At 42.5% G+C, this 16,012-nt stretch overlaps 1 protein-coding gene across 1 annotated transcript in view; it reads right to left on the reverse strand.

Moving 5' to 3' along the window:
- The window catches only part of TGFB2 (transforming growth factor beta 2), a 62,067-nt gene that overhangs the window by 17,814 nt on the left and 28,241 nt on the right, over positions 1-16,012 (reverse strand). Inside the window, exon 2 of the mRNA XM_064414173.1 lies at positions 6,442-6,605. Coding sequence (XP_064270243.1) covers positions 6,442-6,605 — 164 coding nt within the window. The remainder of the gene's footprint in view (positions 1-6,441; positions 6,606-16,012) is intronic.

Below are 16,012 nucleotides of genomic sequence, written 5' to 3' on the forward strand. Positions count from 1 at the left end.
CAAACAAACCCTAGCCCAAACAACAGGAACCCAAACCTAGCTGTTGTTTTCAGACCCACGGCCTGCATTCCCACACCTCCAATAATGTACAGGCACTACAAACAGCAATACAGCCATCTGTGGCCTGCATTTCTACACAAGGCAGTGTTCAGCTGCGAAATACACACTGGCCCTTGCCAGGAGCCGATGGAAATATATAGTCCTTCAAGTTGTCTTCAGTAACTGCTCTATTCCTGACAGGAGGTGGATGCATCTGAGATATTCTCCCAAATTACAGTGAAGATGATGCAGCCATAAATATTTCCCCTCACGCTCACAGAGTATTTGCCAAAGGTACCCTAGGTATGGTCTCCAATGTACTGGCATCTTTTTGTAGGGCATACAGTATTTGGAACCAGAAAAGGAGGATTCTGGAAAAAGGAGAAAACAGCAATTCAACTGAAATATACTGCAAATGAACTTCCTTTGGTCTTGAGCTGCTGCTGGGGGAAAGCAAAGGAGTCGGTAGAGTAGAAAGTTATTACATCCATGCCTTATACTGGGTTTGGCACTTCAAAGAACACTGTATAATTGCCATTTAACTCATAACCCTTCAGAATGCAAGAATCTGGTTTCAGGATAGCAATACAAAAATGGTGAGATCCAAATGCACTACTTTAGATGTGGGTCACAGTGATGGCAGTCAATTATAACCTAGTGCCCCAGGTGATATCTGTTATACAGACATCCTATGCCAGCTCACAGCCACAAATCCTGCTTCATGATATTTTCTTCTGTGGCATTAGAGATGGCACTTTTTGGCAAGAAAAGAGAGCAAGGCCCCTCTGCTCCTGATTATATGGAGATCAGCCTGAAGGATCTCTGTTGCAGTCAGTGTAAACTGCCTCAGATTTGCACTGCAGAGATTTGGCCCAAATCTATAGTAGCTCACTCTAAATGTATTCCCCAACTGAAAAACAAGACAAAACACTGTCTGAATTGAAAGTATTTGAACAACGAACTGTAGTTTAAATCTAAATCTGACTCATAATGGGGTAGTTAGTCTGTTCCACAGCACCTTCCTCCTCATACCTCCAAGCAGGCAGAGAGGCCCTGGAGGAAGTGTGGGCTACCACCGCTTAGAGGACAGACAGCTCTTCCTAGACCCTGAGCAAGCTCCACAGGAACTCTTGACATGTACTGGGCCCTCCCCAACATGGAAAGCCCAAAGGTCTTCTCCCGTTTGCTTCAAATTCTTCACTGCAATATGATGAGTCCCCCCCTAGCTTTAACCTGGCACTGTTCATTTGCCCCCACCCTTGCTCTGATACATCCTGTGGATACATCCCTCCCATCCACAGCCTCTCAGGTAATCCCATCCACAGCAGCCTTAGATAATAATGACAATAAAACACATCGCTTCAGCTGCACTTCTTCTGATGCTTTATGATGTGTTAACAAAACATGGCACTGCTTCCACAGGAAGTAATTATTACTTGTTATTGTTTGACTGCCTGTACATAATAAAAATACCTTAAACACAATACCACAGCACTCTCTGAAGGATGTCTTTTCACCCTGTAAGGATTTACTAGTTCAACTTTGCAGTGGTGCCTATCTGTTTTTTGGAATGCTTATCCATAAAAGACAAGGCTGTTTTTGAAGGGTGCAGGGACTTTATTCATAAATACAGAAGCACCTTAATAAAAGAAAGATGTGATGAAGTCTTCAAAGCAGGCAAGAAAACTGATGAACAAAGACATTCCCATAACAACTGAGCTTTATTTGATGAAATTCCAATAAAGCCTGCATTTGGCATAAATCTTTAAAAACATAGCAAGGGCCACTGGAGGATGCTAAAACTTGTTTATTTAATATTATTCCTCCTCCCTTCCCCAAAAGCACTTTATCCTCTTAATATTTTCTGAAGTCTTGGTGCACGCTGGGAAGCACATTGAGTGAGCATGGTGCGATGGAAGGATGGGAGAAGTGCGCCTTGTCCAAGGTCACACCACTTCCTTCCTTCCCTTCAACTTCCCACTCTCCAATGTGCTGATGATCAGCAGTATAACCTTCACATTAAGCCTCCCTTTCGGGCAGAAGAAACAACAGAAAAGGTAGTGCTGCTGAAGAATTTAATTCTTTGCGGCTTCACTTAATCAGAGCCAAGAAGAGACAGTAGCTTTCATATCAGCCTTATAAAAGTAACTTAATTCCTACTTCAGTGAGTTTTATTATTTTCCATCCTAAGACTACTTAGTATGTGCACTGTACTTCCCATCTGTGCGGGAACACACAGATGTGACTGAGTAATCCTTAAATACCAAGAGAAGCATTCTGGGTAAAAACAGACATTTTCTGCACACAGGGATTACTACTTGCCCATTGGCTTTGTGGATGCACACAGCGCACCTCCATGAGAATTAATCTCTAGGATTTACTGCCTGGAGAAATCCAGATGGCAGAAAACCTGGCAGGCAGAGTCATAACCACTCAGTCCCAGCATAAATACGACGGAGTGCTCTCTGCTCCAATTCAGGCTCTGAGGTAGGAACAGGGTCCTGCTGCTGCAGCGCCAGGGTCCAGGAACAAGGGGCCACAGCCCTGGCTCACCATGCCAAGCAGCCCTAGACTGCCTTCCCGGAGTCAGTGCAAACAAGGGCTGCAGGAAAACACAAAGTCCCTTTCTGATGTGGTTTGGAAAAGGGAGCCAAGTACAGCCTGAGGAAAGCTAAGTTGAAAAGGTGCCGTTTTGCATTTCTTCTTTCATTTTAAGGGGTAGATCTGTAAGGTCAGAGGACCACACAAAGAAAGAATCAGGCAGAGAAACAAAATATTTATACTCTGCTTGCTTATTTTGCAATTTACCCTGCACATCTGTCTCTAGCTGTTCCTAAAGTAGTTCTTTAGAATAACATTGTCCCTTCTGCATCAGTGGTATATATGCTACTACTAAACTGCCACTAGACTAAATCAGACAGCTCTTGGAGGGCAACCAGAAGATGTGCACATGTTCAGGGACTATCTCAGTGAACCACAAGAGAGCTCTGATTCTCCCCAGAAGGTTTCTGCTCCTCTTCTCCTGAGAAAGACAAGGAGACAAAGGAACAACCATTCCTTGAAACTGCAGGTATGAAAGGAATTTCAAAAACCCTCATCAAGAGGAACTCCACAACAAAGCAAAACACTAGACAACCTGAAATTTGGTTGGAGGAGGAAAAAAACCCCTAATAATTAAATGTTGCTTATGCATATTGAAAAACCGCACTGTTCCTTCTGGGCACAACAGCCCTGGCAAGCCCAACATGTGTGTCACAAGACAGGAAGCAAAGCTCATGCAGAGAGGAGGAACGGCAGCTGCTCATGCCAACTCCACCGGCAATCTCCTCTGCAAGCTCAGTCTCCATGCATGGCTTTTCATGCTGGAGTCAGAGATCTGACTAAGTCTCCAGCCCTTACAGAAGATAGTTGCCTCTCCCACTTCCACTGAAATGAGGATCTTCCTGACTCTCCCCTTTTACCTCCCATGCTTGTATCATGTTCACCACTAGACAACTCTATCTGCATTCTCAGTACATTAACACACGGCCCCAAAGCACCAGCAGCACTGGGGCACCAATGCCTCCTACCTGTACCTCTTCACCTTCATCTGCAGAGATTTTCTTCTTTCTAATCTCTAGAATTCATATAATAACTTTCAAAATGCTTTCTATAGCACTGTTCTACAATGCACCACAGAATCATAGAATATCTCAAGTTGGAAGGGACTCAAAAGCATCTTGGTCCCTTGTCTCCAATTTCTCCCTGCTTTTACTTCTACTAAACACTGCATCCTAACCTCATGTGCTGTGATGGAGATCAGTTGCAGCAACATTTAGGGATGCTCATGCTCCTGGCAGAAGAGCTCCTGCCAAGGAACTCATGCAGTTCAGACTGCCCACCACAGAGCTGTAATACCCCCATACAAGGTTTTAGCATACAAGATTGCAAGAAACAAACATGATCAAAGGGAAATGATCCAGAGACAGCTTGCCTCACTACAAGCAAAGGAACAAAGTAACATGCCTAAAATATGCCTGGCACAAACACACAGGGCATGCTGCCTTTGGCTTGCCTGTTACTTGGTGGAGAAAAGATCTAATCCTACAATAACCTGCACTCATTACTCACCTAACACTTCACTTAGTTTGCTCCACCCAGCCTAAAAAAGAAACTGCCTTACTCACCAGCCATGTATTTACCCAGGGACCCAAGTACCTGTCCTGGATGCAGGTGTCAGTCATTTCCATGGGCACAGGCTTGCTGGAGTCAGGCTCTTTCAAGTAAGCCCCAGCTGTTTCTCATCACAAGGCAAGCCAAGGCCCTTTCTTCTATACCTCTGCTGAACTCTTTGTGTCCCATGTTCCTCAGACACAGACAGGCAATGAACTGAGCTCAGGCAACCACAGCTGTATTCTTTTCAGGTAGCTGACTAACAGCTCTCAAAAGCAGAACAGAAAGCCCAGAGATGCTATCAACTCATTTTAGGGTGTCTGAGCAGTGAGGCCAAGCCAACATATACAATTGTTTCAGCAGGCTGCTGCGGCAGCATCCCTGGGACTCATAGCATATTTCTCTGGGATGGCTGCTCTATACAGGCAACACCAGTGATTCTCAATAGAGGTTCTGAGCTTTCCCTTTTAACAAATAACATATTATTTGCTCAACTTTTCTGCTATCCTGTTCTTAGAAGGTGGCAGCAGCCACCTGTGTGCCTGAACCACATTCAAATGGGAATTAAGCTTTTCCTACATTTAAACAACATCTAAACAGAATAATGCACTTTTCCTGCTGTCACCCTCCATGACTGGCTGTTACTGTTACTTCAGTGCGCTTGTGAACCCCAAGTGTCCCCTCTCTCTGCTTCCAGTTTGGCTTCCACTTGACCAGACCAGGCAGGAAAAGCTGAACATTCAAAGTGAGGGAGAAGACTCAAATTTGCACCCACTGGATCCGAGCTGGACTCCAAAGTGCTGCAAGCCCAGGACAGTGCCCAAGCACAGCTAATGCAGGCACCAAGAACAGAGCTATAGAGGGTCTCCATATACTTTTACAAGGGGCATTCTATCCATCAGGGTTTTCAGCAGAACATGTCACAGGTTGCTGGAACAACTGCAAGTTTTCCTCAGTATAAAAGTTCTGGGAGATGAGCCTCTTTTAGTTGTTGTGTTTCTCAGTGAGGAGAACTATGCTTCAGATGAAATATGCTCTAGACAGTATTTGCAGAAATGCACAGACTCTATGTTAAATGAGGTAAAAGGCTCCAAGGTCCTTAAAGATTAAATTATATAAATCTTGTCAACACTCAGGAGTGAGTCATGGGGCATTTTCTTACTAATTCCACAATCCCTGAATTATCCACTCCCTTGCCTCAACCCCTAGACTACTATACAGAAGCTAGGTTTGAAACTCCTTAGCTTTGCAATTCAGTTTTAATTCCATTTCTACAAGAAAGTCTTAAAAAGCTTCTCCTGAACACAGGCCAGAGAGAAGGAATTTGACCTCTACGTAAACTACAATTCAGGCCAGGTGTTGGGAGACAGATATCCTGGGAATAACATTTTTGATGTCTTGTTCTCTCACTTTTTTTTGTATGCTATGAAACACAGAATCACAGAATCAGAGTCGTTAAGGTTGGAAAAGACCTCCAAGATCATAGAGTCCAACCCTTGACCAAACACCACCATGTCAACTGGATCGTGGCACTAAGTGCTATGAACAGACATTTCTTGAACTCTTCCAGGCATGGTGACTCCACCACCTCCCTGGGCAGCCTTGATCACCCTTTCAGTGAAGGAATTCTTCCTGATGTCCAATCTGAACCTCCCATGCTGCAGCTCGAACCCATTTCCTCTTGTCCTGTTGCTGGCTGCACAGGAGAAGCCAATCCCCACCTGGCTGGACCCTCCTTTCAGGGAGTTGTAGAGTGATAAGGTCACTACTGAGCCTCCTTTTCTCCAGGCCAAACACCCCCAGATCCCCCAGCCACTCCTCATAAGAGTCTCTAAATCCTTACCCAGCTCTTTTGACCTTCTCTGGGCATGTTCCAGCACCTCAATGTCTTTCTTACAGTGAGGTATCCAAAACTGGACTCACCAGAGCTGGACAGAGAGGGAAAATCACTGTCCTGGTCCTGCTGGCCACACTATTGCTGATTCAAGCCAGGATGTCATTTGCCTTCTGGACCACCTGGGCACACTGCTGGCTCAAAATTCTGGAGTCCTGAGGCTTAACTGCTAGAAAAAGTTTGCACACTACAGCTTCACATGATTTCAAGCCAAGTCCTTTCTAGGGAAGGCACTGAAGTAAGAGGCTGCTTTGCAGAGAAGGGACCCAACTGCTCATTGCCACGGTTTGTTCTGCCTGCTGGATGGGTTTGCAGCAGCAAGGCGGGGGGCTGAGGTGTGGGAGCTGCCTCCATACCTGGTAGAGCTCTATCCGCTGCTCCGAGACGCGGGCCTTGGTGTTCTGCAGGCGGAAGACCCTGAACTCAGCCTTCACCAAGTTGGAGGCGTTTTTCTCCATTGCCGAGACGTCAAACCTGACAATTCGGAAGTAAAGGCTGTAATAGCTCGGCAGGATGGTGTCTGCAAGAAAGCAGTGGGATTTTATTACTTAGTGATGAAATATACTCTTTCTTCAAACATTTTAATAAAAGACAGCCTCAGACAGGGAAATACCTGAAGCATGGTTCATAGTTTCCAATGGTCAATTTAGTACTATTAACAATTTAATAAAAATTAAGAAAATCTACCCCACGTGTTTTTTATAACATTTTGTTTTGTTTTTTATTAACAGAGATTAACAACTACTTTCAACTCTATTTCAGGTCATGCATTTAAACCTCCCCTCTTTCAACCTACTGGTGGAAAATCCTGAATACTTATGAACTGAGAAAAAATATAGCAGTTGGGACATAGTAAATGCCTTCAGGCTTATGAAGAGTTCACAGGTATCTGCTAAGACAACAAATAACAGCAGCTCATCTGATCTATATGTTTTCTGAAAACCACTTCCCCTCAGAATATGGAGCATGAATTAGCCAGCTTCAGATTTTATTCCATACCTAGTTATTAAATGATATTTTTGGAACAAAATAGTAATTCTGGTTATAGTGATGAGGGCTGGAAGAGAAGAGGAAGGAAAAACAAGGGGAAAAGACAAGAAGACAGTAGACACTATTAACAGGATTACATGAATTTTGACCCCTTGGAAGCAGTAAAAGCCATAAACTTACTACAAACTTGGTAAAAGCAGAAAAAAACCCCAGAAAAACAGGCTCAAGTCTTCAACAGCAGTGTCAGACTGAGATCAGTTTAGGTTTCAAAACAGTGTTTCTCCTTCCCAGCGGTAAACCCTGACTAAGGGTAAGCAGCAAGGCAGTTGTGCACAAACCAGGTAACCCTAAGTGTTTCAGTCATCATCTGAGGCCCTTCCACACTACCCAGAGCAGAAGCACCAGGAGAATTTTGCCTGCAGCACTCCTGCCTGACGCTCAAACTCGTTGGAGAAGAGACAGGGGAAGAGAGTGGAAGGAGACAAGCTCACATTCCTCAGAGAAGAGATGAAATTACTTTAAGGCCTGATAAAAATCTCATTTCAAATGAAGGAAACAGTTTCTTCTTTTCTGACAATGTGAAAACTGAAATGGATAAATTATAAAAAAAAAGAAAAAGGAAAATTGTATTTGGGGGCTGGGGAGGCATTTTCAGCTGAGGAAGCACAGATGTTCTTACAGTTACATGTTTAACAACCCACCTGTTGTGGCTCTTTGAGTAAGTTTAAACTGACTACTTAATAAATGTAGCTACGAGAAAATATTTGATGATAAAGAAATAATCTCAGCCTCAACTGTAGATGCATTTTAGGAGAGAGATGACAAGTTCTTAAAGCACTTCAAAAAAATCCTCTGAAAAGAGTACTTCCCAAAGCAGACCCTCAGTATGACCAAACAGGTACAACTATGAAGAGGAAACTCCAGACTTCCTTATGGTTCCATTTAATTAATTTAAAAAAAAAAGAAAATTAAAAAAAAAAAAAAGTTTCTCATATTTTCACATCTGCAGTGCTTGAAAATAACCCCCCAGGCATCATAATCACTATTCTTGGCTACTATACTAATTGACAGGAAACTGCCACAATCTCACAGTGAGAACCCAAAGGCAAACTGATGCAAATCACTCCTATACCAAAGCTGCTCCTCTCTGCCATCAGCAACACACCAGTGCCAGAGTCTCTCAAAATACCAAAGGAAGGGATTCTGAGAAACACTTAACTGTATGCCACTATGACCTTGATACATTTTGCAAATTCTTATAAAAGCTACTTGGTTCGGAAATTACATCCTCCTTTAAGAGAGAAATAGTATCTTCAGTTTATTTTTCCTGCTGTAGGAAACTTCGAGACTACTACTTGCTTTTCAGCCAAACCTAATCCTACTAGGAATATAATTTGGCATAATAATATGTATATATAAGATTGATGCTTCCAGGATGAGTTGTAAGTTGTCCTTCCCTGTCATTTGTTTGAGGCATCAACCAACCATTTTGTTCACTGTGGACAAGCCAAACTAGCAGCCATTCACTTGCCCTGGCACAGACAAATCCTGTCCATCTTGACTTTATTTTAGATTGAAAAGCCCTATTTAACTGTCAGCTTGGTTTATATTTAGCTTCTTATTCCTAGAACCTTCTTGTGCTATATTTGTAGGACTTCTTTCCAGTTTCTTTGTTTTAGATACTGTATATTACAAATCTCTGAATATGTATCTGAGTGGATATTCCTGAGCAATTCCTACATTTACATTTTTTCTCTCTTTCATATATAAGGAAGACAGAGAGAATGAATACTCTCAGTGTGCCTGTTTTTGTGTTGGCATATGTCCATTTGTATACATTGCAAACAAGTATTTATCTTCCACTGGAAAGCAGGCATGGGACACCCTCTATGAGTAAGCAGGAATTCTGGTCTTACAGAAGTTTCATCTCTCTTGCAAGATAGTTTTACATCTTTATATATAAAACCTCACATAAGAAATCTGATTTCTTTACTCTATCATTCATAACAGTATCCACACCAAATCAACTGAGGAAAAGGCATTATTCATGGAATGGCTGACTGCACAATTGGGGTTTATGTGAAAATTAATCAACACGAAGACTGAGAAATAAGACTTGCAACTCTCTTTAAAGGAACGCTAAGAACCCCAGGGAGTCTACAGGCTTTTGGATTAGCCTTTAAGTGATCTCAGATGCTGAAATTTATCTCTCTTTGTGACTCCACCTTAACCTGACAGTTTTATCAATTCACATTCACTTGGATACCTCTGCACTTCCCTCTGGTTTTGGCCCCATAACTCCAGGAGACACCAGGATGACTCTGACCAAGCTAGTCTGCAATCACAGTTACCCTCCTGCAGACTAGACTCCTGAAGCATTCTTTGAACTATTATCATTAATAAGTGGAATTAAATCAATATATTTCCTGTAGCTAGGAAAATATAGACTTCTTTTGTTTTGGTGGGAGAGAGAATAGTAAATGCAATGAAAGGTTCCATTTTTGTCAGTTTCACATTACTCATTAAATCAACCCTCAAAAAAACCTGAAGACTTCCAGCTGTAATAATCACAATCACAATCATCACAGCTGAGATGAGTTACACAACACAGCTGGAGAAGGTGAAGGCAGCATCCATCCTCCTCCTCCCTTTAGGCTGCTAAACAAGGAGCATCACAAGTTTACTCTTTTTTTATCTTTTTTTTTTTTTTTTTCTGTCTTGAACAAGCTGAAACTTCATCAGCTGCTTTACATGGGACAGTCCGAACTGCCAGGTTAAAATGTACTCTGGTATGTGAGTGATTAAGTGCATAAGGACAGTGTGGTTTCTGTGCCTCTTACAGACTTTGTTCAATATCCAGCATCCTCCAAGCTTCTGTGCCAGCAGCCTGGACAGAAAGCAGCCCTGCTCTGACAAAGCAGAAAAGCACCAATGGGAGGGGTGCAGGAGACCCATCCCAACACAGACTGCAGTGGCAGTCTGGAACATCGCTCCAGGCTGGAACATGGTCAATGGGAGAGACTGGACACATTCTCTGACCAATCATCCAAAACAGCACACAGGCCACCAGCAGCACCTGGGAGGAAAGCAAGGTGCAGTCAAGCACCCTGAAACTGAAAGCAGGGATAGGAAGTTTGTTTCACGCTGAAGATATTCCCCAAACCAGGAATAACCTGCATAAAAGGATGACACTTCTCCCTTCCGCAGTTGTATTTGATGAACTGAGCCCTGCATTTCCACAGCTCTCCTCACAAGTACTGCATGTACTGACATTTCAGGAGAAACAAAACACTCCGTTTGACACAGCTCTTCTGAGAGTTGAGCTTTCGTTCTGGCAATGAAAAAGACCTAAATTCAATTGTATCCAAATGAGGGTTTTTTTCCCCTCTGAATTTTCATTTCTGCTATTGAAACAAAAAGAAATCAATTACATGTACAGCCCAAGTTAGGAAATGTAAACAACTTGTCTTTTCTAGTTGGAAGAGGCCAGACAGGCCGCCTTCACACATACACCCACACTGGAAAGGCTGAGAGCTTCAATCCAATCCTTCCATCAAGGGCTTGTAATAAATGCTCCAAAGATTTATTTTTATTCCCTTTTGTGTTTATTGAACTTTGGAGGGTTTCTTTTTCTTTTCTTTCTGGTGCTTTGCCCATTCTTCATTATGGCAGCTACAAAACACGGAGTGCCCTTTTCTTCTCGCTCTCTTTTTTCCCCCCTCCTCATCTTTCTAACTGCTGTTCTGACTACAGTACATGAATGACCGTGTAGTAGGCTTTGAAACGGCACATGCAAATATTTATAAGAGTAGCTTGATTGTTATTAAATTCAGTTGTTATGCTTTCCATGCTCTGGCAAGCTTCCCTAACCTCTCTAACTATCAGGACCATTTAGGCTGTTTAGATTTCAGCTCACTGATAGCAAATTCAATGTTTTTTTCCTGACAAGCAGCATAACGTGACATTGTTTCTCCCTCTGTGTGAATTTCACTCCCTGCTCAGCTTTGGGGTCCCTGCCAGGAGCTGGGTCAGGCTGCCTCCAAAGACAGGGTAAGTGAAGCAGCATGTGCTGGAAGGATGAACATCTTGTCAGCTGTGACAGCACATCTTTCCAGCAGGATCCCATCCTTCCCGTCAGGCACACTTCAGTCACAAATCCTCTCCTCTTTTTCAGGGAAAGTCTCTCCAAGAAATTAGAAGCTTTTGTTTAATGCATCTGGGCTCCCAAAGCCCATAATAATCACTCTGCTCATCCTTCCTGACACTGATGCAACTGCAAAATCCTGCTGGAAACCTCCTCTCTGCAATCAAAGGGGACCAAATAATGGAAGCCACAGGTCATATCTAGGAAGTGGGACTCTCCCTCAAGGTTAATCAGTCATACATCACATTCACATTAGCTCTGAACCTCTGTCCCACTATGACATCAAGCTATGAGCACATCCATTAGCTGATCAGTGATCTCGGATGGAACACTCGTGCCACTCTTCCTCAGGCATCACTTCCAGGTTCTTGCAGCAAGGCTTCAAAGTCAGACAGCACAGCAGTAGTGTAAGAGACTTACTCCAATATTCCAGTTTTTATCTATGAAGTTGTCTCTGAGGTATTACCTTTATCTGTCATCAACCATTTGCTACTGAGGAGGGGTTGTACACTGAAAGTCAGGAAAAAACCCAGTGGGATCACAGTAGGCTGAGAAAGAATAGCTACATAATTACCAGATTTTGTGACACATTTTTCAATAGCAAGTTGAACCACTTGCTATTTCTCTTCTGAAACACATTTAAGATCTATGACAATATATGAAAAGTAAACAACCCCAGGATATACCAGGTTGAAAAATAGGCACAATGAGGCAAAGAGGGAATTTTTGGAGGACACATTTATGAAATTATGTGCTCCTTACTTAAAATTTGAGAAGAGCCTTCTGGTTCTGCTGCTACTTCCTCACTGCTTCACCAATAGTGAGTCAAAAGATAACTAGCCAAAGCAAATACTTCAACAGCAAACAGATCTGATAGCCAGGTTTCCAGTTACCCGAATAATTCATTCCCTCAAGGTACTCTGGAGTTTGATCGACTCTGACAACGCTTTTACATAATTGTCTTTTGTAGTTTTAAATTCTGTGATGGTGAAAAACATCCTGCAGTTGTCTCTAGGTCAAAATGCAACCGGCATAGTAAGGATTCTGAGACATTGTAATTATCCCCTAAAGAATCACAGGATTAAGTTTAGGTTTAAAGTTCTCACAAAGACAAGAAGCAAAATAAACTCAAGTAATTTTTAGTGGTGTAGCAAAGCTGCTGCATAGAATTCTTGTACAAAACAGGTTTAGATCCTAGCTTTGTGAGTCACCATAAAGATGCAAAGAAAAGGGCATCTTATTACATGCTCCCTTAATTTTTGTCACTTCATCCCTATTAGCATATTGGAGCTGGATATGAGTCTTACAGTGGGCAAAAACCTTGCCTGGAAAAGCTACCATTGCTATTTTGCTGTTTTAAGGCTGTAACAATTCAACATATTTTAATATTTTTTTTTAATTGTTCTCCCTGGGCTGGGTCGAATTGTGTTTCAAGTTTAACCTCAACTGTGTTTAAATGCTGCAGCTGAAACTGACTGCTTTGGATGTTAATTTGGTATCAGCCCATTGTAAGAAGAGCTGTAATTTTGCTACATCACTAAATTGTCTGATTTAAGTGAATCTTATCAACCAGAAAGCCCTCATTGAGATTCTTCTTTCCACTGGACCTTCTCTCTCTGCCACACTTTCACAATTATTTTCAAGCTACTAGTCTTTGTACACAGTCCAGAACAGCATTTAGCATGAAAAAATCCATACTACTCACACCAGCCAGAAAGGAGGAGAAAATATATATTCTGAACAATCAATGATGGCTTCTTCTCTCATCCGTCTCTTATGGGTTCCATAACGAAATAAAAAACCAGGCCAACATCACACACATTTGTTTACCTCCTATGAGGTGCAACACCAAGAGTCTGGACTACAGCAGATGCCCCAAATGGATACCTTTTGGAAAATGTTCCCAGCTATTCCATCACCCAAAAGGCAAAGGAGAGTCAAAATTAAAACCAAAGAGAAAAGCTGCAGTAGCATTCTGCTGTATCTGAGATGACCAAAAGCATCAGACAAAGTCTCTAGAATCCTGTGAATGACAGGCAGGTACTGCTGCCTCACACACACCTGCTGCAAGGGGAGGGAGAGTTCAAGTGGGTGCAGCCTGCCACAGATAAAAACCTCTCCCCCATCACTGCTCCTTGCAGGGAAGATTAGAAAATCTGAATATGTTTCAGCAATGGGAGAAAAATACTTAAGGAAAACATACATATTCCTTCCAGACAAGCTACACACTTTACTTTGGAGGAAATCAGTTGTTTGTGTGGGATATCTGGAGCAAAAAGGTGACGCCTGTGGAACACACAGGAAGACACCTGGAACTAAGGGTTACAGACTGCACGTATGAGTTTACATCTTCGGATGCATGGTAAGGTAAACCAGCACAGAAATTGCAAAATACTTATAACTACTTTAGCACGACAGAGCAGTCCTGAGCCAAGTACAAGACACAATCCTGGTGCTTTACAAAAATCTCCTGTTCTGAGAGTGTGTTCTGTTGAGGAAATTCCTTTAGGAAAGTTCACTTTACTTCCACAACTGTGAAGAAAGCAAAGGCTGCCCAGGAGACCACTTCTGCTACAAACCAAAATTCTCTGAGCATTAACTTCTAGAAGAATCTGACACTGAGTCTCTCAAATCAACTGTGTGGATCCTCCTAGGGGACAGACCCTCTGGACACAAAGTAGCACACACAGTACTGTCCCAGGCCTGGTATTTCTTTCCCTATTTGCAAAAGCTGGAATAGATGGGAATGGGTAAACCAGCACCTCACACGACAACACCTGCACAATGCTCAACAGACACTTTCTGCCCCTGCCTTTATGACTGCTTGAATGTAAATTTCCTGAAGAGAAATTCCACCATGTGAACTCACCAGACCTTGCCCTCTCTGCCTGCCTTCAAAGCTTTCCAGGTTGTTGGCTTGTTTTCCCTCATCCATGCTGAAACTCAGGAGCTGGGTAATGTGAACAACACTGAAACATCATGAGTGTTGTTCTCAGGTCTACATTTTGAGCCATTTGAACAATGCTTAATTGGGGTAACTTAATTACTGGGGATTATTTTGGAGAGCAGTAAATGCTGAGTTTTCCACTCCAGACCATCCTTCACATATATAAACCTCCAGGCAGTTTAGGAAGTCTGAAAGGTCTGACCTCAATTCTCCTCTTCTCAAAGTCCTCTTTACACATCACCTGTCATGCAAAACAGCCAGAGAGGGAATGTAAACACAAACCCTACTGCTATCTTTGTTTCTCAACAAAGAAGTCTTAATCATGTGGCAGGCTAAAACATATGGGGTAAAAGAACAGCAAAACCACTCGCTCTCTCACACATAAACCCCTCTAATCTCACTGCAGTGTTTGCAACACTGCAATTTTCATAGTGAGACAGAAAAACACATCTTCAGATGTGTCTCTCACTCCTGCACTGTGTGCCAGCACAGCAAGCCCATGACCATTCCCAGGAGAAGCTGATCCTCTTCTGCAGGGAAGGTGCATGACAAGCTAACAGGAAAGCTGCTGTGTCTGTCAACAGGCATTAGAACAAATTACAAAGATGCCAAAGCCTCTCCCGAGTAAAGTTACCAAAACCTGAGTAAAGTTTTGGTCCCAGTGAAACAAACATTCCCAACACTTTCAAAAGGGCCAGGAATTTACCCCTGCAACTGCAAGCACAGAGAAGATTTTCAGTACAAGAAACTGTCTCCAGCCTCTCTGTGAATTTATCTGCCAACAAAAGGCCCTTCAGCTTTCAGCAGTTACTTTGTGAACATTCAGGGAAGAAGAACTCTTTCAAATCCCCATCAGGATCCTTTGAATGAAATCCCAGGTTATCATGTATCACCACTGAAATCAAATATGTAAATAGATGTGTGTTGTGTTTGGAAACGTCTCAGGTATGTACTTCACTATTCTACTTACATTGGAATGTAAGAAAAATACTCCTAGTGTCTTTCATCTCTCTCCATGAAAGACTGCTCGCTTTCAGCTAGGAATCATAGGGAAGAATAGTAAGTACAATTGCCTACCTCATCTTAAAAAAAAAAAAAAGGTGGGGCAAAAAGAAAAAGCTCACCAGGGAACACAGGCAGAATAAGACTTGACTTGCTGGCACAGTTCAGCTGAGGTTTTATGGTTGCAATGACCTCAGCAAGTGAAAACAGAGCAAACCAACCTTCTGCCGTTCACAGGACTGACCAGTCTTCCCTGTAACAAAGACCTTTTTTCTCTTCCATTTCCCAAACTCCTCCTGCTTGCATGCTACTGAAGTGGTACCTGTAACAAGAGACCTCTCTGCTGGCAGGCTGAAGAGGCAGACATGATCACAAGCCCAGCTGCACCACTGTGTATCCCACTGCTTTACACAGACATTGTTGACTGAATGGATGATGACTGAAAGCCCCTAGCAGCCATCAGTGCTCCAACTTCCCCCACAAAACCCAAGTCACCTTGAATAATTTTTATCTAAGAAAAACATTTTACCTTCTCAATGGCAGATTAGGTGTAAGGTTAGATTTATGTGTGTGTGTTTGAGAAAGTCTATATATGTTTATTATTTTTTTAAATCCTTCCTCTTCCTGACACCCTTCTGATGAATTTCAGTTGCACTCACAGCCCAGCTAGCAGGATTCAAACTGGCTTCACCATGTTACTATAGTGCCATTTTACTAATGAATTAGATATTAAAAATATGCTTTTTTCAGACATACTTTTATTGAATCCCTCAAATTCACACAAAAAATTATTTCTGTTGTAAATCTATCTTCCCTGTCAGTCTATGAGGGACTGACATGATGG

The sequence above is a fragment of the Passer domesticus genome, chromosome 3 (genome assembly GCF_036417665.1).
Source record: "Passer domesticus isolate bPasDom1 chromosome 3, bPasDom1.hap1, whole genome shotgun sequence".
NCBI classification, from domain to species: Eukaryota; Metazoa; Chordata; class Aves; order Passeriformes; family Passeridae; genus Passer; species Passer domesticus.